Raw genomic sequence first — 25,870 nt, forward strand, 5'->3', positions numbered from 1 at the left:
GATCCACTACCTAGGAAGCAGGTGAAACCCACCTGATCATCTGGTCTTGTGGAACACTCTAGGTTGTGATCCACGTTAGAATCCCAGAACTGGCCCTACCGAGTGGTGTTACTTTTGACATCCACATAAATAGCAGCCCTACCTAAGAACAAAATAAAACCACCTATAAAACCACTTTGAAAATAAAAAGAGCATTAGACAAATCCAAGTTGGTTTGGTAAAAAGGAAAAAAAGAAATATTGAAAACTAGATTAGTGCAAATCTCTTCAACTGGGAGAAAAAAGTGAAATGTCATTAATAGTTGATAAATAGAATTCCATGGCTTATTGGTTTCAAGCATGGGCTCTAGAGCCCCAATTGCCTGGGGGTGAACTCTGGCATGCTATATTACCACAACAACTTGGGGGATTTACCTAACCTCCCTGAGCCTCTGTTGTCTCATATGTTAAATAGAGAAAATAATGGAACTTACTTGATAGGGTTATGATGAGGATTAAATAATTTATATAAAGTTCTTACCTGTTGCTGTACATAGTTATCATTATGTAACTCAATACATCCCATTTATAACAAGTTTAAAATTAACCTTTGCCATCATTCAAAACCCAACTCAAACGTTGCCTCTGTGGGGTAGTTTTTACCCACTACCATCAACTTGTTCTTGAGGATTCTTATCATTATGAGAGAAGAGACCATTTTCCATTTTTTTGCTGGAATTGTTTGCTTACACAGCTGTCTTTTCCATGAGGCTGTTAATTCTTTGAGTTTGAGGTTTGTTTCACTTACCTTTGCCCTTTTTCCATCCCACCTCTTAGCCTAAATCTGTGCACCTAATAAGTAATAGAGGCTACCATTGTACTAAATAAGACACACTAACAGAAGCATTTCATTCCAAGTCACAGAACCAAAGAACACAAACTTTCAAGATTTTGCTATCGCTGTAGTGTTTTATTTCATGGACAAGATACCTAACCTCTTTGTATCTCAGTTTCCTTTTTTTGAAAAATAGAGATTGTCACTGTACCCAAGTTTTAAAATTATTGTGATCATTAAATGAACTATTATATGAAAAGTGCCTGGTACATGGTGAATAACAGATGTTAGCCACTGCTTTTTTTTTATTATAATTATTGTTCTAAAGGAAATTGTGGTTGCCAGTGAGTAAGATGATGATGAAGACGAGCCAGAAAAGAAAATAAAGAAAAGTGGAAACCAAAGAGAGAGCACCAAAAGGAGAGTGCAAAGACAGAAACAAGAAGGTGGAGCTGGATCCAGGCTATTTTGTTCCCCGTGGAAGAGCCACATATCTAGGATGTCTCAAGGAAAGGGGATCCACATAAAAACTTTGCATCTACTCAACTGTGTTTCATTCTTTCTCTACTCTTAAAAACAGTTATGTGGAGGAATTACTTAATGTCACTGTCTTATTTAAACTCCCACGTGCAATCTAATTTTGTGTGTAAAGAACGACACACTGGTTATGTGCCCCATGGACCTACTAAATGAAAACAGATGGTGCCTCCTATAGAATTGAAGGCACAACATGTAAGAAGGTAAAACATGTAAGAAGTTGATATACTTTTAGAACAGAGTCAAATACATTGGATGATTAACAACTATTTTAAAAATGAAGAAAGGTAGGAGAAACCTTGCTAGAAAAGATTAAGTAGCAGCTTAACTGTCTTATTTTTTTTAGAAGGTTGGTACTAATTCATTTTATTTCCACACAAGAAAAATTAAGATGTGAATTTAACAAATGCTTGGGGACTATACCAACCGTGAGAGTCAATGTCCTACATTAGCACGAGAGAATGCCGAATGTCCCTCATAATTCAACAAAGATGCCGTTCCTCAAGATTAAGTGGTTAAAGTTTATCAAATCAAATATGCAAGAAGGGATGGCTAAGCTTTAGATGCATAGATTTCTCACATGAACCTTTCTTCATTACCCATTTTGTATCAATTATAGCTAATGTTAGATATCTTCTGGTTATAGACTGTTAATCTTAGCAAATTCAAATAAGAGCATCTCATAAGAACTGAGTTGCCGAAGTTTGGCTTAGAGTTGTGGTGCACAGCAGCTGATGTTTTGGGGGATAGATCAAATGTTCTTCCTTCAAGTCAGTGTTGTTGGGGTAAAATGATTTGTGCGTGCTTATCATTCCGCTGGTTTTTCTCTAAGGATAGCCAGACAGAGAGAAGCAAAGAGCAGACAGAGTGACAAGAGAGACACAGAGAAAGGAGAGTCATAGAGAGAAGCACAGAGAGGGGAAGATGAAAGATAAAGAAGAGAGAGACAAAGAGACAGTAAGAACAGTGAAATAGAGACGGAGAGACTGCCCTACTCACTGATGGCTTCCTGTCTCACAGAGCACGGCTTTCTCCTTCGTTTCTGTCAGATGTCTATACCCATACCATAAACCTTCTTTTTTTACTCAAGTTAGTTTCAATGAATAGGTGCCACTTTTAAGGGAAAAACTGACTAGAATAGTTATCAAATGGTTTTTAAGCTATTGCTTTGGAAATATTAATAGCCCAAGTCTTTAAAATATTATTTACTTCAGAGCATAATTATGTCGAACTTAAAATTATACACACATGCACACATACAAGAACACATAAACACACATACTACATACACAAATTCATACCTATGTATACTTTTTAAATATATATTATACACAATAAAATGAAATAATGTATATTATCACAAACATACACAGGTGCATATGTATTTTCCCCTCTGAGAAGTAGAAAGTATTACTGTGAGAATCTCAAGCCTCAAGCTCACACCATGGTAATCATTTGGTTGCAAGATGGAAATCCTCAGTCCCTTAACAAATGCTAAGGTGTTAACACTAACTGCCTCTGGCTTAACTCCCACCCTTAGCTTTCTTATCCCAATAAACTCTCTGTCCTCTAGAAGCCTACAATATATGAACCAGTGGCCCTGAGGATCAGTGTGACTGAACAGGATTGTATATGAGCACATAAATATTTACCCGCCTTCTTAAGGGCTTTGAAAACATGAAAGTTGCTTTGCTAACTTTCAGGTTTCTTGACAATAGCAATAGATACCTGTACTCAGGGTACTTAGCATTTATAATTTATCAATAGGCCATGTGTCAAACTGCTATGTACTCCAAAACCACTAGGGTAAGACAGTAAGTCAACTGATAAATGTTTTTCTACTAGATGACCTCATAGAATTTCTAGGTCCAAGAGGAGAAATTCATTCATTCGTTTACTCATCCATTCAATAAATATTAGTTGAACACCTTATATGTGTCAGGGCAGGGTACTCTGTTGAGCCCAAGAAATAAAAGAGAATCAGAAATGAATGAGATTGAGAAAGTACCAAATTAAAAATTTTGGTGTTCTGTCTCCAAAAAAAAAAAGAGAGAGAGAGAGAGAGCAAGAGAGAGATTGATTCTATCACAGGTCAAGAGAAGCAAAAAGTGTGCACATACAATTCAACATACATCCTTTGTCACCCAGTCTGTGCCTCTGTGCCCATTAATCATGATGGTCTTGTGAGAGATACTTTTTAAATCTTTATTTTTGCAAAGCATCTAACAATGTTTTATGGTCCATTCTAGTGGTGAAGATGGAGAAACATGGGTTATATATTTAAAATGAATCATGCTTTTAGAGTGAATTATTCAGCAAATATTTGTTTTCCCCATATTTGCACTTTCTGTTGTGAAATTATCCAGGTGAAAAAACTAAGCCCTAGATTTCAATGAGTTTATAATCTATCATAGAAGGGTGACAACTATGAATAGAATACAAGGCAGTTTAAGTATTAAGTGGCATAAAAGACGTGCAGACAAATGACTCTGGAATTGAGAGGATGGATAAAAGAAGACCAAGAGTCTTTGGGATGGTCAAAGAAGACTAAGCAGTTAATATTTAGATTAGCTCTTGTAGGAGAGTGAGAATTTCAACAGATAAAGATATGAATACAAGGTATTCTAGCCAAAAGGATTACATGTAGAAATCCAATATAGAACAGAGAACAGTTCAATTTTTTTACAGGCCAACCATATAGTTATGGTGAATCATGAACATTATAAATTTGAACTTGATACTGTAAGTTTTGGGAATGAGTAAGGACTTTGGATTGGGGGAAAGGCAAGTGGTACTCATTGGTATTTGGGCATTAGTTTGGAAACAAATTTTTCACTGGTCAGCACCTTTGTCATGTCTTAAATGAAGATGTAAGAGCCATGCTGCCAGAAGAGGAAACCAAGGCTGGAGGAGATAACAACCCACGTCAGGTCACAAGGGTGGTTAATAGCAGTTTGAAGTAGGACATACTACCCATGACTTGTCCAGTGATCTTACACTGCTATAACCAATTCGTATCACTCCATTATGAGGCTAGACTGGGAAAGTTTCTCTATTTTACTGATGAGAATATTACAAAGCACATAGGTTGAGCCAATTGTTCTAACTCACATTAGTAAGCAGGACAGATGGAAACACCCCTGCCACCATGAGTCTTTCGGTCACCTTATTTTTGTATTCTCCCACAGTCCCGTGGTCCTTGCTGTTTTTGTGAGTTGGATAACCTTGTTCCCATGGTACTTTTTCCTTGTTGAGACCACTTTGAAAAATTGAAGAAGTGTCAAAATTGGGGAAGGACTTGAGAAACACAGAGGTGTTCTGTGTCTCTGTCCCTACCCTGGCCCTTATAAAAAACAATGCGAACTTACAGTTGTTCTGCAGGAGCTTGTCCAGGGAATCACGCCACTGCAGGGCCTCGTCCAGTGAGGGTCTAAATCAAGAATAAGGAATAAAAAAGGTGACAGTGTAAGTAGGAAGTTAGCCACATACACCAACAGTGAATTGTCCCCATTTTTCTTAGATCAAAATGATACCATCGATGACTCATCATCAGGATAAGAAAGTCTGAGTTATTTTCCTTGTGATGATCAGGTTTAATGAGCTGGGTTTGCTATCATACATCTATATTGAACATCTTCATCTCTTTGAACAATTTGGTTAGGTCTGTCCCTTTTTAGAAGTAGAGTTTATTTGGGGCCGAGCCTGTGGCGCATTCGGGAGGGTGCTGCGCTGGGAGCGCGGCAACGCTCCCAGGGGCCGCGGGTTCGGATCCTATATAGGAATGGCCAGTGCACTCACTGGCTGAGTGCCGGTCACGAAAAAAGAAAAAAAAAATAAATAAATAAAAAGAAGTAGAGTTTATTTGTCATGAAGCTATGTCTTGGTATTCTTGTATATCCCATGACAGTGGTTCCAACTGTGGTCTTTCTTCCAAATATATAAGTGAATGAAATCTGTTTGTCCCGTTACAGGGATTGTGCTCATGTTCCCTGCCTTACTGCTTGATTTAATCAGCAGTGGGCATTTGGTTCCACATTTACATTCCAAGGCCATCTCATTCAGACTAGTGGAAGATGTATGTGTAATGCTGCCTCACGTTGGGAAGGTGATCATAGCAAGTCAGCATTAAAAAACAAACAACAACAACAACAAAAAAACTAAGTGCATTTTCCTACTCAGATAGGACAGGATACTATTTTTTAAGATTTACTGTTTCTGAGACGAAAAGTGGTTAATATATCCTGAATAAGAATGTTGCATACAAATGCTTGAGATGCTGACTCAAAATGAGAAGGTAATAGTCAACATATAATTTCCCCTTAGGCTGTTTTTATTTTAACATTCATACATGCAGGAACCCTGCAGCTATTTCATTTTAACCGCAGATCTTTCTCTCCCAGCAGGATGTGTCGGGTCTGGGTCTGGGAGATGGCTGACTGTGCTCTCCCGGGCTCACCCTGCTTGAACTCCTGCATTACCATGTGACTTCTTCATTGTCAAATAAGAACCGACTGACAGAATATTAAGGTCAATGGAGGTGTTTTTCCTAAACTGGAATTTCCGTAGCTCTTACGTTATTTCCCAAATGTCCAGACAATCGAGGAAAATTCCTGCTTCTAGTATTTTATAAAATAATATTTGGGGGCTTCTAATTATTCAGGTTAGCCACTGACAGTGATAAGACAACTGCTTATTCTCCTTTTCATTTTGCTGCCCCAGGCTCAGATTCAGCCCCTATTTTATTTATGTAATAAGGAGTCCAAGACAGCAGTAAGTTTTTTGGCTAACATATGGTGAATAAGTTCCTTACTTCTCTATTCCTCATTGCAGAACATTTACAGATTTTGAGTCCTAATTGTATGATTTTTCATAAAGTTTTATGTGTTCATTCTCTGAAAGTTAAACTTGCTGAAAATGAGGGTAATAAACCTTGTGAAATAATCTAAGATGATATCTGTTTTCCTGGCTAGAAACAAGATTAAAAACGTACTACTTCCTCGAAAATTTAGTTCTAACAAGTGAGCTGCCTTCCTACTCCTCTTTTTCCTCTGGCTGCTATAATGGAGCACAGGAAGGGGAAATGGCCTGAAGAGGGGGTTACAAGTGTGTTTGACTTTTAACCAGGAAAAAAAACCTTATTTTCTAGAGGTCAGTAACTCCTTTTGTCGCCTCTGTATTGCCTCCTATTGAGAACTCTTTCCATGTACATATTATTTCATACCTGCATAGGTGCAAGTCCTTACAAATCTCAATTTCTTCACTACAGTAGGTTCAATGTTTTGCACATTGTAGACAGACATCAAGTCCCTATTAATTGTTGACAGAAGCAGCAGGACATTAAGTTACTGAACAAAAAAACTGACTCAGAGCAAAGGCAAGACCTGCTTCACTTGCTGAATTTCATGATTTTATAAATATTCTCATAATATGAAATCGCCTCCTGACCTCATTTTCTTCTGGTTAGTATAGAGGAGCACAGGAAGAAGAAACACGAGAAGGTGCACCAAACTTAAGCATGTTACCAGATCTTATTTGTCCAAAGGGGTCTTGTGAGACCAGACTAATGGTTAATATCAGCAACACACCACGGCCAAGATTAAATTCCTGAAAAGGACATGTGCAGAGCCCGCTTGGGGTGAAATTAGTCCAAATTGATTTAAGGGCACGGTCAAGCAGGACACATCCCCCACAGCATGAAGCCCAGTGTTCTGATTACCAGCCTAGGGGATAACGGAGGTTCATCCTGTCCCGATTCTTAGAATTTGCCAGCCCTTATTAAGTCTGACTTCTCTGAAAGCAAGTTAGATGCAGATGTAAATAACCAATAAGCATCCTGGTTTGCAAGGTCAAATAGCTCACCACACAGGGTGGACTTGAAGTCTCTGTGTGTGGGTGTGTGGGGGAGGGAGAGGAAGCCAATTCAAATGAAAGGCAAGATAAACATTTATAGAGATGATTAACTGTGTATTTTAGAATGCCTGGTGTAAATGCTACCTGGTTGGGGAACTGACTATCTTTGCTGGAAGCGCCCTCTCTCTTTACTGTACTCTTACCACATTTACTCGATGAATCTCTCACATGGCACAGATGTACTCACTGCCATAAGGTATAGCCCGTCATGCACAAAGAACTGTTTGCACTCTTCCCTATCCTATGGCATATCTCCTACTATATCAATCCACCCTACAAGGAATGTGAGTCAGATTAACAAGTAAATGAATGATGGTTCATATTACCCAGAGTTAGCCTGGTTGACGAAAGCTGAAATCACCCAAGACTTAGATTTCAATGACTAGTCCCATGAGCCATCACTATAGCTGTTGGCAACTCTGACACTAATTTGCTGTAACCATGAGAAAGTGTTTTAAACCTCTCGCAGTACCAGCAGTTGGGTTTTTTGTTGTTGTTATTGTTTGGTTTGGTTTGGTTTTTAATCTATACAGTGCCTGACACATATTTAAACATTCCTGGTAATGTTCTCACATGCTCTTGCTCTTGCCAAGGCAAATGAAATTCAAGTCATGTATTGGACTTATAAGTGCCTGCCCCGCTCTTTCTTTCTGCACTTGGGTGCAGGCGACTCATGGCCAGGCTCAAGTCCATGAACATTCATTGAGCCCTCACCCCATGGCCAACAGTGACATGGGCATCACGGATAGGGATACAGATTTTAAAAAACTGTTACTTTTTGGTGTTCATACGTGCACTAAAAACTGTACATACATCTTTAATCCTTACAGTGAGGCTCGCTGTGCAGTGAACCAGGCAGGAGTATGTGCATGAAAACATTCTGTAACTGTTCTCCACTAGCATGGGCTAGGTACTGTTTATGTGTGGAAGTCATTTTAGAGCCATAAAATGGTAAACACAACAACAAAAATGTAGTTAAAAATAGATGACATAGGCAAGAAGAAAAAGGAACATTTAGAATATAAAATAAACTATACGTATATCTATATCAGCTCCTAACATTTTGCAACTGATTGTATTATAAGCTACGACAACAGTTATCACAAAGTAAACTTATGTGGTTGACTAATTATGTCATTTTCAGGAATTTAATCCTAGCAATTAGGTGCAGAGCCTTAGGGAATGCTCACATATAGAGGGTGGGCAAAAGTGGAAAAGGGAAAGGAAAGGCAGGGGGAGAACATAGGAGTAGAAATTGAGGAAGAGAGTTTTAAAAAGGAGGTCAGCTGAGGAGCAGTCAAGTTCTACAGCTGAGTCAAAGACGAGGCCTTAGAGACAACAGCTGCAGAGCAGTAGTGAGGCTTCAACCCAGTAAGGAGATAAGGAAAATACTGGAAACAGTGAGTGTCAACTTCTATTTCTAGAGTTAGCCAAAGAAAGTAGGCGAAAGCTATCAGAACAGAAGGGGTGAAGAGCTGGGAGAGTATTTTTCAGTACTTGTTCGTTCACAGTGGAAGAGGGTCCAGAGGGAAAAAGAAAAATCAAGACCACTAGAATGGCAACAGAAGATGGCTCTGGGTAGTAGGGATATGGGCAGCTTTTTTCTATTTTTCTCAATGCTCCAATTTTTTTTTTCCAATGAGAATGTAAAAAAATAGAAAATGTTCTTTTTAAAAAGGGATCTACTGATGTCAATCACCGAAAGAAGATGAGAGGGTTTAAAAATACCTTCAGTCAAGAGAAGGTTTATTTTCTCCTCGGAGAGAAGAACATGGAGAAAAATTACAGGGAAATTTTAAAAATGCAAAGAAAAATCGATTGAGCTCACGCAGAACACGATCTTTTCCTGTCCAGTAAATTCACAAAAATTTGCCAAACATGAAGAGGTGAGATGAGGTCCCTGGTTTTGGAAGAGAGTGGGAGACTTTTTTAGTGGTCACTCTTAAAAATGCAGTGGAGACACACAAGTATTCACACAGGATATGAAGGATTTTTCCAAAACAATTCAGACTTCTGTAAAAAGAAAGAGGACGGAAGACAAGAGAAGCAAATAATCCAATAAATGTCAGCTGCAGGTTTTCCTTCAAAACTGCTTCTCTCTGAATCCCTGTTAAGCCACATAGTTCAAGTGTCTATTGGGTTATGAAAGCAGAGAATCAAAGCAGGACATGTAGTACTATATTTTTTAAAGTTAATTCCAACAGATCAATAATTACCACATTGTTTACTTCAAAACAGACTTTTTGATCTGTTGCTTCTGTAAAATGTGTCTCTTATTCCTCACTCGTGCTCGATGCCTGCTGCTTCACATCGAATCGGCTTCCCCTTTTTATATGTAGAGAACTCAATTATGCCTCACTTCAAGTTTGGGATCACTTTGAAGCAATAAAAAGAGAAGAATAAAAGTATCTACTTAGACTAATGGGAAAAGATTTTTAAAAAGAATAACCCATCTCTCTATCTCCCAACAAATCCAGCTATATTAAGTCGAAGGTCATTTGGGGAAGGACAGGTTGGCCAATTTATACAAATGTTAAATTTAAAAAGAGAGATGGAGGTTAAAAGGGACTTCTGTATTTTTACCACACTTCTGTGATCTCCTCAAAGCTTTTAGGGTAGCAGAGTGAAGGAGTCTGGATACATTTGCTTTTTTTTTTTTCCCCTCACTTTCTTGATTTTTATGGGCATTTCTGTTTTAAAGAGAAGATGGAATGCATCTGTTTAGGCAGTGATGGTCTATGTAGTTAGTGGAAGGATAATAAACAATGGGAATGTAGCGTTAATTAATTTAGTGCAGGACAAATGTAAATTGTGAGAGTGGGACTCACTGCCATAACATCTTGACTCTTTAGAATTACAGTTTCCCACCATGCCTAAACTGACAGGAGGACGTGTGTATAGAGAGGTGGGGGTGGGGGAGGCGTGAGGGAGGATTGCAGAAACCCGATCAGGAATATTGACTTACGGATTGGGAAAAATACTTGATGTGTATTAAATAGAAATAGCTGTCAAGTATTCATTTCTCCCTTAAGTGAGTCTTCTACTCCTCTGTTGGACGTTGAAGGGACACTACTTTGGAGAAGTAACTACTAGACTTAAATTGTCTGTTTTGTCCTTAGTATCTTCCAGAGAGAAACGTTCTCACTTGCATCTTCCTGCTGAGGAAGCAGCCTTGGATATTTCTTTAGCAGGGAAGCATCAAGGGATGGTTACCTGACCCAAGGTAGTAAACAAACAGGTATACAGGTATTTGGACTGCACTTCTGTGTGATAAATAACTGAGGAGGTGGCTGCTGGTGCCATTTTGTAAAGCATGGTATGTCTCCCCAAAGATAAATCAGGGCCCCATCTTCTCTTTTAAAGTATTCTGATGATATTATGCTCCAGACATGGGATAGTAAAAAAAGAAAATAAGAAACGCTCATTTACAAACCAGCTCTCTGAGGGCTTTTAGGATCTTCAGTGAGTAATTGAAGGGGGTGGTTCTACAGATGGGGAATGGCACCGCACACTTGAACAATAGCCATCCTCTGGAGGAAAATGAGTGGAATCCATGTTCATGACTCACTTCTGGGTCTTGGCTGGTTTCTCCGGCTTCTCATTATATGGAATGACAAGGTCAACAGCCGAGTCTGGCTTCTGGAGAAGAATTCCCAACTTGATCTTAATCTCCTTGGCCCTGAACGAAAAGATGTAAGGGGGAACAAGAACATGGCATGAGCACACAGATCTGAAAAAGAGATTTCTTTCTGTGTCAGAGAAATAAAAATGAACAAAATCCATTTCACTTATTTCATTCTTGTGGCAGAAAGAGTACTAATGCGGAAACCGGGATGTGTGAGTTCTAATAATTAACATTTGCCAAGCTCTTATTATGTCTCTAGTTAATTATCTCATTTTAATCTTAATTATTGTTTTAAATGTCGATGACAGATACTATAGTATTACTTCCATTTTATACATGAGGAAACTGAATTTCAAAGAGTTTAAATAACTTACTTAAGATAATCCAGCCAGTATGTGGTGCAGATGGGACCTGAGCCTGAGCCATCTGAGCCTAGGGTTCACAGGGAGAACTACTCACTGCGTTGTCTACCAGTCTTCCAAGGGCTCTCATCCCAGCCATTATTAACTAGATGTATGACATTTGAAAAGATAATCATTTTTACTGCCATGCGTAGTTTCCTCATTTATAAAATGACAAAGTTAGCCTAGATGTTTTCTTGAGCCATTTCCAGCTATAAAATTAAATGATCCCTTCTTGGTGGTTTATTTCTCCGTGAAGTTTTCTCTTCCAGTCCCTTGCCCATTGCTTCATAATGGCCATTGATGTATCTTACATGCAGGGAGCCCTCAATGGATGCGTATTAATGCCAATGGATTGACCATAGCAGCATTTCTTACTCTTTTGTATCTTCAACACCTGAATGAGTAGATAAGGTCAGAACTGTGGGTACTCTTTCATCACAGGGTGCAACTCTTCTTAGCTCAGTTTAAAAACTAACTTCTTAAGCTATCCATCTCTTTATCATGATACCAAACTCAAAAAGCACTACATGGATATTAAATATTAATCCATAGGACAAGCTATTGCATATTGGGAGCCTCCAAAAGCTGTTCTTTCCCTGTCACATTAGCACATGACATGTGCATTTAAGATAGGGCTTATCATATTGTGCTAGGGTTATTGATTTATGTCTATTTTCCAAGTCGGATATGAGAACTCTGATGGTAGAAATCAAATCTTAAATATCTTTGAAACCCTCTGTCTAGCACGATGTTTGGCAACACAGTAAACATTCAAAACTTTTGCCAAAATGAATTAAAAATATCTTGATTTTGTCCCTCACAAATCTGCTAACATTTATCTGCCAGTCAATACTAATCATAACCAAAGTATTAAAGAACTGTGATAGGGTTCACAATGTGGCAGGATAGAATTTTGCTATAATAAATATGCTTTCCCCATTTATTCATAGGGAGACAGTGATGAGGAAATTTAAGTAAATAAAATGCCTACAAAATCAGTAATTATGCATATTAGGAAGAAAAAGATAAGGAAACCTATTGTAGTAAACTTACAAAAACTCCCTACATATGAGGGTACTTCAAAAAGTTCATGGAAAAGAAGAATTAAAATATAATTCGAACCTTTCCATGAACTTTTTGAATTATACTTGTATCTAATTATCACATCATAATTTCTTTTAGTATAGTAAATATGATTTTGAAACTATGATTTAGAATTAGTCACCTCTGCAGTTTCTTTTCCTTTTCATTTCTTTCTGGTTCAGTTCTTTCCCTGGGACCCTCTCACTGACAAGCCACTTTGGGTCCCTCCCACACCACATCAGATCGAACTCAGTTGAGCACAGCATTATGGAGAAAATGGGGAAAGTTCTGCTGAGGGAGCTTATATAACATAGTGAGTAAGAATAAGTTTTGCTTTGATTCCAGGCTCGGCAAGTTACTTAAATTATCTAAAGTTTAGTTTTTGTGCCTAAAACTTAGGACCGAAAAATAGCACATCCTGAGATTTTTGGTGATGATTAAATACACGAATGCGTGTGAGTCACTTAGCACAGCACAGGACATGTAATACCACTTCTTCAAAGTGAGTTCTAACTGTATAGTCATTTTTCCAACCAAACTCAACCCGTGTTCCCTAGATTCAAGCACCAAACTGAAACATCCAAAATATTTCCCACAAGTTACTAAGGAATTACTGCACCCTCCATCTTCCATATTCTACCTCTGGAGACAAGGTTTGCTCCTTTTATACTTTTTTTTTTTTTTAAAATTTTATTATGTCGATATACATTGTGGCTGATTATTGTTGCCCATCACCAAAACCTCCCTCCCTCCTCCCTCCCCCCTTCCCCCCAACAATGTCCCCTCTGTTTGTCGTATCAACTTCAAGTAATTGTGGTTGTTATATCTTCTCCCCGCCCCCCCCGTTTGTGTGTGTGTGTGTGTGTGTGTGTGTGTGTGTGTGAGAGAGAGAATTATATATTAATTTTTAGCTCCCACCAATAAGTGAGAACATGTGGTATTTTTCTTTCTGTGCCTGACTTGTTTCACTTAATATAATTCTCTCAAGGTCCATCCATGTTGTTGCAAATGGCAGTATTTCATTCGTTTTTATAGCTGAGTAGTAGAATACTTTATCTGGGAAGAAATGCACATGATGTTTATGGCTACCCTCTGCTGGCTAATGTGTAGTACTACAGTCAGAGACACAGGTCCACCCCCAGCCCGTGAAGAACTTCATTTGTAACACTTCTCCTGGCCCCACATGCCCCTACTTCTGTACATAAGGGAAATGCATGCAGCAACTGTTTCCATTTACAACCTTGACCCCATATTGCACTAACCAGTATTTAGATAAAGATCATCTAATGAACATCTTTCATATGTTTTGCTTTTAGCTTGGTCAGTTCTTTAGGTTTTTGTTTTGATTTTTTTTCCCCCTCTCAACATCTGTTTCTTTTTCCTTTCATTCTTTTGCCCCATTTGAGCCATTTGCTTTTGTAAAAGGCAGAAAGATATTTGTGCATGATCTCCTGGTGAAAAAGTAATAGTTGAACATTAGGGGTAATTAGAACAAAGGAGTTGGGTGTTTTCAAAATAATCATTCACAAATTCATTCATTTAGTCCTTATTAATTTACTCATTGATCATGTTTACTTTGTCAGGCAGTACATGATACTTTCAAGGTGCTTTTAGCCTACTAAGGTCTTAGACTTAGAAACAATCACAAGTAACTGCTTAAGGAGAGAATGTCCAGAAGGTAGCAGAACCCTGGCAGAGGAATTACCAATGTCCACCAGGGTGGTCAAGGGGGTTCTCAGGAGAGACAAAGGTGGAGCTGGAGAATGAGCAGCCATTAGCCAGGTGGGCAAAAGAGGGACGGATGGGCCCTCTGGGCAAAGAGAAGGGTGTGCAAATATCATTTTAAGGAGTTTAAAAGTAGTATATACTGTACGAATGTGAAGTGCGATAGGAAAAGCAGAAAGCTGTATGAGGTGAGGCTGCCTTACTCAGCATCCCCTTTTTGATGGAGGGGTGGATGATAGAGGGACCTCTCTCTAGTACCTAGCCTGCAGCAAATTCGATATGAAAACAAGAAACAGGTAAAACTATTGAAAGGTGCCTTCTAAGACTGTCTCTGTAAAGAGATGGCATCCCATCTTATGAACTCAATGTGTTTCAAATTTTCTTTGGCTAACTATTTCAGGATGCATTTTTCCATAAAAACGCTGCTCATAGATGGTGGTTAAATAAGACATCCCACAAAGGCTTTTAGGACAATGTTTTTTAAATGTATTGAAAACCAGAATGAGTCAGAACCCTACTGTTTACTTCATCTATATTGCTGCTTGGGTAGTTTTTTGGTTTTTGTTTCTTTTGGTTTATTTTGGTGGGATGATCTAGAAATCAACTACCATTTATAACATTTCTTATACAAAATTATATTCTATTTCCTCATAGCAGAACACTGGGTTACTCTTTTCTTCACGTTTGCCCTGGGGATGTATGGGAGAAAGGGAATGCAGTGCTTTGGAAAACACTTCTCTCTATGGCTTCATCTTCTGGCTTGGGATAGGCTCAAGTGTACGACATTAAAAAGTTAGAATATGTAAGTTTGAAAGTCCATTGGACTAAATTAGGAGTTTGAGATCATTCCAAAAATGAATAATATTATATTTCTGCTAATAAAACAATAGTTTAATGACTGAATAGTTGACAGATGCTGAAGTTCAACCCACTTTAATCATTTTGATTTTTTCACAAAGTTACTCATTTGTTTTTCTCCTCAAGAGTTTCTGGAATACATTTCATCTTGCTTTTGCCCTTTATCCCCACCTCATACACATAAATATGGAGGGGGGAGGACACCAAACTGAATGGAAAATCAAACAAAACAAAAGCTCAAACCTACCAAATTATTTTCCCCTTTAAAGATAAACTTGAATGTATCTGACTTTAATTTAATGTCAAAAACAACTCTACCCAGAGGGAAAAATTTTTCTAATTGGTTTTCTATTTCAGACTCAGTCTCTGGCTTTATTTGACTGCACACTAGGCATTTTTTTTCCTGGCTACATTACATTAATGCTTGGTAACAAGAAATGATTTTTATCTCGTTTCCTTCCCCACCCCCTTGTTATTCTTCGGTTTTACAAAGAAAAACTTGTTTTGAAATAAAGTCAATTGGAAATGCCTGGGTGAAAGTTGAATTCAAGGCTCAGAAAAAGATAATTCTCTAGAGGACTCGAACTAGTGATTTCAAACAAAAAAGGGTTTGAATAATTCGTTTCAGCTATTCAAAAGGGTTTGAATAATTTCTTTTCTGAGAATGGGTTGTGCATGGTTTAATGTTTGGCAGTACAATTATATCCAAGCAAATTTACTGAGTACCGACTAAGTAGAAAGTTGTATACTAGATGTTCCAAGGGTTAGTTCCAAAGATGTTCCTTGTGTTGGAAACACTTGGAAAAATTGAACATAGGACACATACATGTAAACTATATAGTAGATATTTTTCCAATCATTGATAAAAGTGAGTGGGATATAATAATAAAAGAACACAGACCCTACCTTCAAGGAGCTCAAATGTTTACTAATGTGATAACATGAAGATAGTGCAATGGGAGACATTACATACTCTAACAGCTGCCCCTACTATATTCCTAAAGCCCTCTGTATTTTTCTCTAATGGCATTTATCAATTTGTATTTATATCTCTGTATATATACTTGAGTACTATCTCTTTCCTACAGTGTCAGGTCCCCCAGAGCATGGTGAATATCTCTTTTGTTCACAATTACAGCCTTAGCACTTAGCCCAGGGCCTGGCACTTAATAGGCATTCAATAAAGATTTCCTATATAAACTGATGAATGAATAAATGCATGAATGAACTGAATTGCTATATTATGGTAAAACTGCATTTTGGGGTGGGGGAAGTGAAATATTGAGGTGTGGCACAGAATGAATCACTGAGGACTAAGCTGTTTCTAATTTGGTTAACTGGAGAGAAGTAAAGCCATTAAATGACTAAAAGTCATAAAGTAACTGAATTCAATTTCTGTCCTTTAAAGAGGTTGAAAATAGACACATGGGGCTCAAACTGAGCATGCATTTAGTTCTTCACACTATATAGGATATACTCTGATGAGAAGAGGTGGGGGAGGGAGGTCATTGCAATCACCCGCAATCTGGGAAGAATTGATTATGACACCATAATTTATCAGGATTTAAAAGCAATGAAGGATTTAAAAGCAATGAAGTAGCCCTGAGGCATAGACTGGTCTTGAGGTTGGAAGACTTTGGCAATCACAGGCAAGTTTCATTCTGGACTCCAGACATATGACAGGAGCAGCCAAGAAGGAAGAAGAGATGGAAGAAAGTTGAGAAGTATAGGGCAGGGTTTTTACAACACATTTTCAAAAAAGGTGTCCCACCATAGAACAATCCCATTTAAATGCAATCCAACTTAAATCTGTGTTGCAGGTGCCCTCTGCTGGCAGTGGGAAGGCTTGAGCATGAGTAAAGAAGTCATCTCAGAGCAGATCTGTTTCTGGCTGCTTCCTTCTGAAGAAAGACTATGAGGCTTGTTTCCACATCGGTAAAAAGAACATATCATTTTTTGGTTCCTACAAATGTAATAAATACCCAGGAAAACTAAATACAAGTTTCTGACTGTTAGGAACCAGTCTCCACAGCTGCAGAGTATGGCATCCCCAGATCTCAGACCCAGAGGAAGAGATGAGCTCCTCTGATTTCTGTGTGGCAGAGATCTGCATCACATGGACAGAACCCCAGCAGAGGCTGGCAGGGAGAAGGGAGCACAGAGGGCCTGCCTCCACTGCGCTAGACCCATCCAGAGGGATTCATGTGGCTGAAGACTGGAAAAGCCTTCTTGCTGGCTGCTCATTTAAAACTTGAGATCAGTGGAGTTGGTTATTCACAGATGGCTCATGAGAGACGGGTAGTAAGTGATGTTGAAAACCCTTAGTGGAGTATCAGAAAATATCAGTGGAACATCAGGTCAGTTCTGGAACTGAAATTCTCACCTCTCCAGGATCCTCTGAACATGGTCACTTACAGGCAAGACTGACTCTCATGGGCAGGGAGAAGGCTATACTGGGTCATTTTGATGAAGAAAAAGTCTATGACTTTGGCATCTACCTTTTTTCTGAATTAACTTACTTTCGGTTTGAACTAAAGAGAATCCACTCATTGCTTGTGTTTTAACAGAATATGAAAGAAGTCCAGTAATGTAGTGTGGTATGTTAAAATATATATTTATTTTCTTACCTGATATATAATTAATATGTGATACTTTATGAAAAATGACATCATGGTTAGTTAAAATTAAATATTTCTTGGTGATCCAAATGATAGAATTGTGGAGATCATGCTAAAGAATATATGGTATCATTACTGTTAATGTGTTATATGACTTTAGAAATGACAGCTCTGTTTCCAAACACAAGTGAATCATTCCCTGATAATGCTTTAGGCTTTCGCTCATTTTAGTGATTAATTATATAACAGGAAACTTCAGAGTGTAAGATGGCTGAAAAGATGGAATTAACAATGCCAATTGTGTCAAATGTGTCCATAGATAGCACATTTATCTATTACAATCTTCCAACTTTTGATACGTTCTAACCTTTCCCTACAGTAAGTTGTCTCAATAAAAACCTCTTTAAATTTCTGTGTTCAAACTCTTACCTCCACTGCCCCAGATTAACTTCTTGTCAGATAGGGCCCCTCACAGGCAACCTGCAGTAAAAGACTAGGAGTCTACCAGACACTTGTTTAAATAAGCTGACTTTATTTCATAGGATCATGGTGGAAGGAGAAAAGTTTAGCTTTGTGTAGCTTCTCCTTTTGCACCTTTATTTATTCATCAAATTAGAAATATGTTTATTGAATGCCTACCACGCGCCATACACTATTACATGGTTTGAAATTTCCTTTGAAACAAAAAAAAAACAAGGCTCTCTCATGGAGTTTTTATCTTGGATGAGACAGACACAAAACAAGGAATACAAAACAGTGAACTGAAAAATTTCAGCTGGTTGTAATTGCTACAGTGTGCCACTATATATGTGGCAGTTAATTTTAGCTACTTGCCCTAATCAGGAATTCACATCTCAGCGGTAGCAAGCAAGCTTTTTAGAAAGGCCATGCTCCAGACATGGCTACCATAGGTGCCTCAGCTGTTCTTATCAAGCTTAACACCAGATGCTTTGCCAATTAGCAGAACATACGACAGAAATGAGTTTTTACACGTAGGCTTGTTCGTTAGATAATCGGCTCTCTCCAGTCATATTAATTATATTCAAATCATTTGGACTGGTGACACTATTGTGGAGCCTCCCCACCTATTCCATAGAAAGGTTTTAAGAAGTATTTAGCTCTTCACCCTTAGAGATGGCACCTGTGGCTTGATCTCTGCATAGTCCTATGTCCAGCCGTTGATTCTGAGATTTCTTGTTGCCTGATACCAACTACGAGGGTATGAGAATCCCACCTCAGAATATGATTGTGTCTGAGTGAACCTTTCATAGAAGGTGTAGTCAGAGCACAACGAACTGGCAATTTACTGAGATAATAGAATAAGTTGTATAAACATTTTCCATCACTTTGTTAATAAGTATTTTCCCAAAAAGTAGAGCACAATTGTGCTTCATTATATGTATGGTGGTCTTACTTTTACAAACTGATAGCAAAGTTGTGGAGAAATAACTATCACCCACCACTAACCATTAACAGCTACAGTTATCTACCAAAAAGAACTTAAGAGTTGGATATACATAAATTGACTTAAGCGAGTTTTCAGCAGGCACGTACTCTCTGAGTGACATTACACAGGTTATATGATATCTCTGGACCTCTGTTTCATCATCTGTAAAATGAGGATTACCTGCTGTGAAGAGTGCATGTGATAGTGCAGGTAAAAGTTAGCACAGTGCCTGATACATAAATGGCAAGCGATACATGTTAGCCAATATCATCAATATTGTTGTCATCACTATCATCATCACCAACATCCTCACCTCTGCTAATCTGACACTCACACCACCTATATTACAGGTTGTAATTGCAGCAGTTTGTAATTGTAGCAATTTCCTTTTACTCCTGGGATATTAACATTCCATTCGTTAAGCTCATTTTCTCTTGACTGGGTGAATGGACTCCATGCTTTAAACATTACTTTTCTGGTGAAATAACAAAGAAACTATATGAAGGATTTAGGAAAAGCCAGAAGCAACTCCTCGTGATGTTTACATGGAAAGGGTAGGAGGAAAGCTATGCACTGAAAGCCCGGAAGAGACGGGACGGCAAAGAAGTAATCAAAACAAGACAGTGAGGCCCTGACTCACTTCCAGGCAGTGTGGAAAGTACTGTCTTTGCAGTGCCCTTGTTGCTCACTGCCGGCCACATGCAGACCGGATTTAGGTAGGTCGATAGAGCCTGGTCCTACTGGTTGATGCAGCCTTCTCCTTGGTCCTCTGGGGGAAAAATGCACTCTGTCATCCCAGATCCCGGATGTATCCAAGTGTGGAAAACCACAAGGTCACCAGACGTTCATCTAATAATACAATACCCGAATCTAGCTGCAAGAACTTTACCCACAGTCAAGCATCCATCCCTTCTCACAGCAAACAGGCAGAAAACAGGTAATCTGTAGCAACTCTTAAAGATAATAACAATAATTTATATACATATTAATTTGTTGAGATGTTGACTCGTGTTTTCCTCCACATATAGTTTTTCCTCTTACTTTAGAGATGGTAGCCAGGTGTTTATGCTTTCTTACTCCTGAGAGAGTTGTGCTGTAAGGCCAAAAGCAGATGATAATTGAGGGTAGTATCCTATTTAGGCCTTTGTTTTTCAAAACCCTAGACTCACTGAGGGGATATGCTGGCTTGTTCCTAAAGAGGAGGACTGAGAGACCACTACTTTTGATGAGTGGTTAAGGAAGAAGCATAAAAATAGGGAAAAGAAAAAATCCCTGAGACAATGTTATGGACTGTGGTTTAAGGTTCTATAACTAAACAAATCCTCATCCTCCCCTGCCACGTACACCTTTGCAGGACTCCAGGGAGATGGCAGGACCGTAGAGGGGGACACATATATAGGACCAGTAACAAGATTTCACCCTAAGCGCTAGGGTTCCCAGCTTCACCCAAGATGACACCCAGACCCAAGCAAAGGGTCCTGGCTTCAAGGGATTATGAAATTTCAAACAAGAAACATACAAATAACGATACATTTAAAAATTATCTAAAAGCCAGCCATCTATACATATGAAAAAGCCCCCCACCACCAAAAAAAAAAAAAAAAAAAAAAAAAGATTGATTAAAAACCAGGAGTTGTTCAGGAGAACTTACTAACCATAATGATGAGGCCATGGAAACAGTGAACCATAAATGTGGAGAAGTTTCCATTACTGAAAAAAAGTCATCAAGGAAAGACTAGCAACCAGCTGTTTTGGATAACCAGCTGTTTTGGATATGACCAGCTGGATCTGTCCAAATGATATCATAAGATAATTCCCAGATCTTTACTCCATTGTTACAGTCACGAGTAACATTTTGAGATGTGTTACATCTCTTCCCTGAACTTGGCAGACATATTTTCCAACTCCCAACTGGAAAAAATCTCTCAGGTTATATAACTGGAAGAGTTTGTAAAGCAACTAGGATACATGCTAAAAAACTGTTCCTAGATGGAAAGTCAGGTGGAGCATTGAGCTCTTGCCCACAAAATCCAGTTAATACCGAAACTATGCTTTCTTTTTAAAGCAAGAGACAGAATAGCATAATGATGAACGACATGAATTTTGGAGCCAAATTGCCCGGATTCATCTTACTGCATGTGTGGCTTTTGGTAAGTTTTAAAACCTTTCCTAGCTTCAGTTTTCCCATCTGTAAAATGAAGATAATAATGGTACCTACATCATAAGGCTCTTAGGATGACTAAATGAGTTACTATATGTAAAACACTTACATCAGTGCCAGGCACATTTACCATAGCACTCCATAAATGGCAGGGCTTATTATTATTATTACTTACAGAAAGTCCTATTCCAATGAAGAAAAATGTCTAACTTATTAACAGAAAAAAATGACAGCTCTCAACATAGTACATAACAATTGGACAATTGGAAAGAGGAAGAAAAACAGTGCAACGGCACAACGTTTGCCTGTGACCAAACCCTACGGTCAACTCACTTGCTAACTTGTTGGGTGACCCTGAGTAAATTATTTGAGTTCTCCTGTCCTCTGTCTAAATAAATAAGTAAATAAATAAAAGGAAAAGAGAGAGAAATGAGAGAAGAAAATAAGTTTAGTGAGAAAACCTCTAATATCCCTTTTAGCTATAATAAATTATCACATTCCACGTCCTTAGTATATAAATGAGAAAACCAAGGACCTGAGATGTTCAGTGACTTGTGAATGGTGCATGTACTCCTTTTTCACTCAATTCTTCTTCCTAACATCCTGTTTTTATCTGTGACTATAACATTCTTCTTATTCTCATAATTTATACACTCTCTGATCTGCATTAGACTGCTTGTCTTCCTCATTCCCATTAGCCAATCTGCCACAAACGTTGTCCTTTCTTCCTAGAACATTATTTTACATGTTCCCCTTCTTCTCTTTACCTAAGCTGACCACCTTTCTCCAGGCCTGAATCATTGTGGTGTCCCAACTTGTCATTTCCCTTTTTCTACTTCAATACCTTCTGCACTCACTATCAGACCAGCCTTTCAGAAACAATTCCCCACTGGCTTGCAATGGTTCTCTGTAGTGGTTCTCAGACTTGAGTGTGCATGGAATCACCTCGAGGTCTGGTTAAAGCACAGAGTGCTGGGCCCCACTCCAGAGTTTCTGATTCAGAAAGTCTAAGGTAGGGCTGGAGAATTTACATCTCTGGTCCAGGAGCATATTTTGAGAAACACTGATCTACTACATAAATTTCAATCACCACCTTCTGGCTCCCAAAGTCTTCCATTGCTGATCTTATTCCCATTATTCCCAAAACTACCTGTATACCTAGTCCTGTCAGTCTAGTCTCCTCAGTATCTCCCAGCTCCCTCTGCCTCCACCTCCACCTAAATGCCAATTTAAAACTCTTCTAATACGCTAGCCCCAGAATAAGTTTCACTGTAACTACTCCAGCCTAAACTGCTTCTTCTCTACTATAAAATCACAAAATAGAGGCATATTTAAGGGATCTTAGAGTGCTTTTAATTTACCCCCCCTCCCACTTATTTTTAAAGTGGAAAGACTGAGATTTAGAGAAATTAAAAGATGTTTCCAGATTCTTGCAGAGCAAGGACCAGAATGCATTTCTTACGCTAAAGTTATAGACAGCACATTTTCACTGAATTACTCGTGTGTGTGTGTGTGTGTGTGTGTGTGTGTGTGTGTGTGTGTGTGAATGTATACCTAAGCATTCCATATGCATGTACTCTCAGTGAGACAGCAAGCCTCTCGAAGGTGGGTACTGTGTCTCACTTCCTCAGTCTCTCCAAAGCTTTTGAAAATAACTAAGTATCTTAAAGTCACTTTAACTGTTACGATGGCATTGAGGATAAGACTGCTTGGGTTTACATTCTAACTATCACCAGCAGGCTGACGTTGGGCAAGTTTAAATTCCAAGCCTTCGTTTTTCTATGTAAAATGGTGATAATGGAGTTCTCACAGATATGTTGTGATGCTTAATAAGTTAATGCATTAAAGTGTTTAGAATAGCACTTGGTACATAGTAAATATTCAATAAATGTTATCTCCTATTATTGCTGTCACTATATTTGTCCTATTATCCCTATCATAACATCTTGCAGATAGGTGTTGGTTAATAAATGTTAATTGAATGGATGAATGATTAGGAGAGAATGAATGATTTTTGTTTTTTGGACCGGTAAGGGGATCACAACCTTTGGCACGGTGTCGTCCACACCATGCTCATCCAGTGAGCACACCGGCCATTCCTATATAGGATCCAAACCTGCAGCCTCAGGCGCTACCAGCACCGCACTCTCCAGAGTAAGCCACGGGGCCAGCCCTAGAATGAATGATTTTCATGACATTCAAAATAAGCTCCTTTTGGAAGGTCTCCACTTTGTAATATGAACCAATTCTGATAGTGTAGAGAAGATATACTACTGAACTCTCCATTGAGAACACTCACATGAAGTGATGAAAGCAAGTTTGGAGACCTCTGCTGCTGCCTAGCACAGCTCAGATTTACACTGTAATATCACCCTCTTATGCTGTTAATTTATTTTTTTAAAGAGTATTATTTTTCCCAAGCACTGGCCACTCCCTACTCAAGGATTCCCATGGAAATTGAGACATTTCCCATGCTTTCCTGGCCTATCTCTGACATACTCATCAGTCAGAATAGGTTACTGGGGGGAATGAAGGAGACAGTGTAGGGACAAGGCAGGCAGCACAGAAACAGCTCATGTCCCTTGACCTTCAATTCCCCATCTTATTCAAAATATTGTTGGCAAGATTGCTGGACTTTTGGCAATTCAATTTGGAAGTCAGATAATGAATAGTGGGAAAATGGCCCTCAAGTTGAGGGAGAAAACAATTTATGGTTTATTTTGAGTTCCAAAGGTGGAGGGGTCAGAAGGGATTCCCACGAGAGCGTCTCTGAACACTGGTGTCACCCACAGTCTTTGAGTATCTCCATGTCCTTCTGTTTTAAATATATAAAGAGGGACTTTATACACTGAAAGTTTCTCATTTTATATATTACAAAAGAAAGAAATAAAAGAGGCAATAAAGGTATCAGATGAGAAGGGAGGGAAAGAGGAAGAAAGTAAAATTAACTGAGGTCTTAGTAAACATTAACGTGCGTTACAACAGTTAATAAAACTGGTTCTCAGGACTTAACATGTCCTCTTACAATACATTGATGTAGTAGATACAAATTCATCACCTCAAATAATCAGAACACGTGGTCAACATTTATCTTTGCCAAATTACTAAATGGGTCTATTGACAAATAATGACATAACAATGAGGAAAAGAGGACTGGTTCCAAAGCATAGAATTAGATTTCAAACCACCTCTTCTCTCCCCCCAAACATACTGTAACAGCAGCTTATTGTCCCTAAGATTTTTATTTTTAAGAACTATCTATTAATTCATACGTTCATTTACTTGTCAGATTTTAACAGAGCGACCGTCACTTGTTAGGCTCTGTACTAGATTCTACAGAGATGTTTTACGAAATTAATAAGAGATTATTACTGACCTGTAGTAGCTTCCATTTTTTAAAGGAGACATGTATAGAGAGTTTTTATTGGGATGCAGCTATGATATGGTGGAAAGAGCCCTCGATTTGGAATTAGCACAACTGCCATTTAACTCAGGCATGTGGAGTGTGTTGTCTGACTTTGGGCCAGACTTTAAGTTATTAAATGGTAAAACAGTGATGTTGACAATATCTACCTTGCAGGGTTATGATAAGAATTAAATCAGATAATATCAAATAACCAACCAAAGTTGAATCTGAGGAAAATAGGATAAGAAATGATATGAACTACAAAGAAGATTTTAAAAAGTTCTGTGAGTATTCTAAGAATGAAGGGATAGCTTCTCCCCAAGAGAAAACTAGAAAAAGCTTCCCAGGAAGGTTGATATCTGGGGATGTGCAATTTGGAGGGGACCCTGCAAGCCAGGGAAGGAGAGGGTATTGGTTTGGTTCCCAAAGCAAGTGCCCTCTTCCTGTCTTTCTCCGAACTCCCCAGAGATTTCTCCCAAAGTTTAATATAGAAGTTCACATTTTCCTAATTTGTTTTCTGCAAGTTCAAAGACGCTTTAAAGGTCCATGCATATGTTGTAGGATCACAATTCTAGAAACTTCACGTTGGCATTCTTAGAACATTTCCTTCTTTTCCTTCCAGTGAGTAATACAGTCTGCACTATGGCTCTCACATATCAAGGACTGAAGAATAGGAGCTCCGCCAAATTGTGTGATTACTGGGGCAGGGGTTACTAAGTTAGCAATCTGGGGTTAGTGTGGCAACAGGGTCCAAGAACCAAATAGACTGTCAACCAGTTTCCCACAAGATGGGTGCCAAGCAGGAGTCTTTGGGCTGAGTACTCTCCTCTAGACTAGACATGAACCATCTTAGACAAATGCAAGTGTAATTTTACGTATTGCAAATGCAACTCATAGGTGAGAGGAGACAATCAGATATAAAACACAAGGATAAAAGGACCTGAGACCTTGGAGAAGCATAGCAGAAAGGGTGCTAGGGACATCCCACAGGAAAAAAGAAGGGACATCCCGTCTTCTAAATGGAAAAGTTTCTAGTTAAAACCTTGATTGGTTATGGCCTGCACCTGAGAAATTTCCACTTAAGATGACAGAAGAACAGCTGGCAAGGCATAGAAACAGGTATGAAAGAAGGAGAAGTGGGTCACATGGCAAAAGTCCCATTCCCACATCTCCCTTTATGGCAGTCTGAATCATGGCCCTTGAAGATGTCCATGTCCTGATCCCTGGAACATGTGGATATGTTACCTTATGTAGCAGAAGGAACTTTGCAGATGTAATAAACT

At 38.6% G+C, this 25,870-nt stretch overlaps 1 protein-coding gene across 1 annotated transcript in view; it reads right to left on the reverse strand.

Annotated features, from left to right (window-relative positions):
* Positions 1–25,870, reverse strand: part of RGS5 (regulator of G protein signaling 5) — a 54,682-nt gene that overhangs the window by 12,228 nt on the left and 16,584 nt on the right. Inside the window, exons 2-3 of the mRNA XM_063105584.1 lie at positions 10,829–10,939; positions 4,719–4,780 (exon numbers count right to left, since the gene is read on the reverse strand). Of these exons, the coding sequence (XP_062961654.1) occupies positions 4,719–4,780; positions 10,829–10,939 (173 nt within the window). The remainder of the gene's footprint in view (positions 1–4,718; positions 4,781–10,828; positions 10,940–25,870) is intronic.

Source organism: Cynocephalus volans, chromosome 8 (genome assembly GCF_027409185.1).
Source record: "Cynocephalus volans isolate mCynVol1 chromosome 8, mCynVol1.pri, whole genome shotgun sequence".
NCBI lineage: Eukaryota > Metazoa > Chordata > Mammalia > Dermoptera > Cynocephalidae > Cynocephalus > Cynocephalus volans.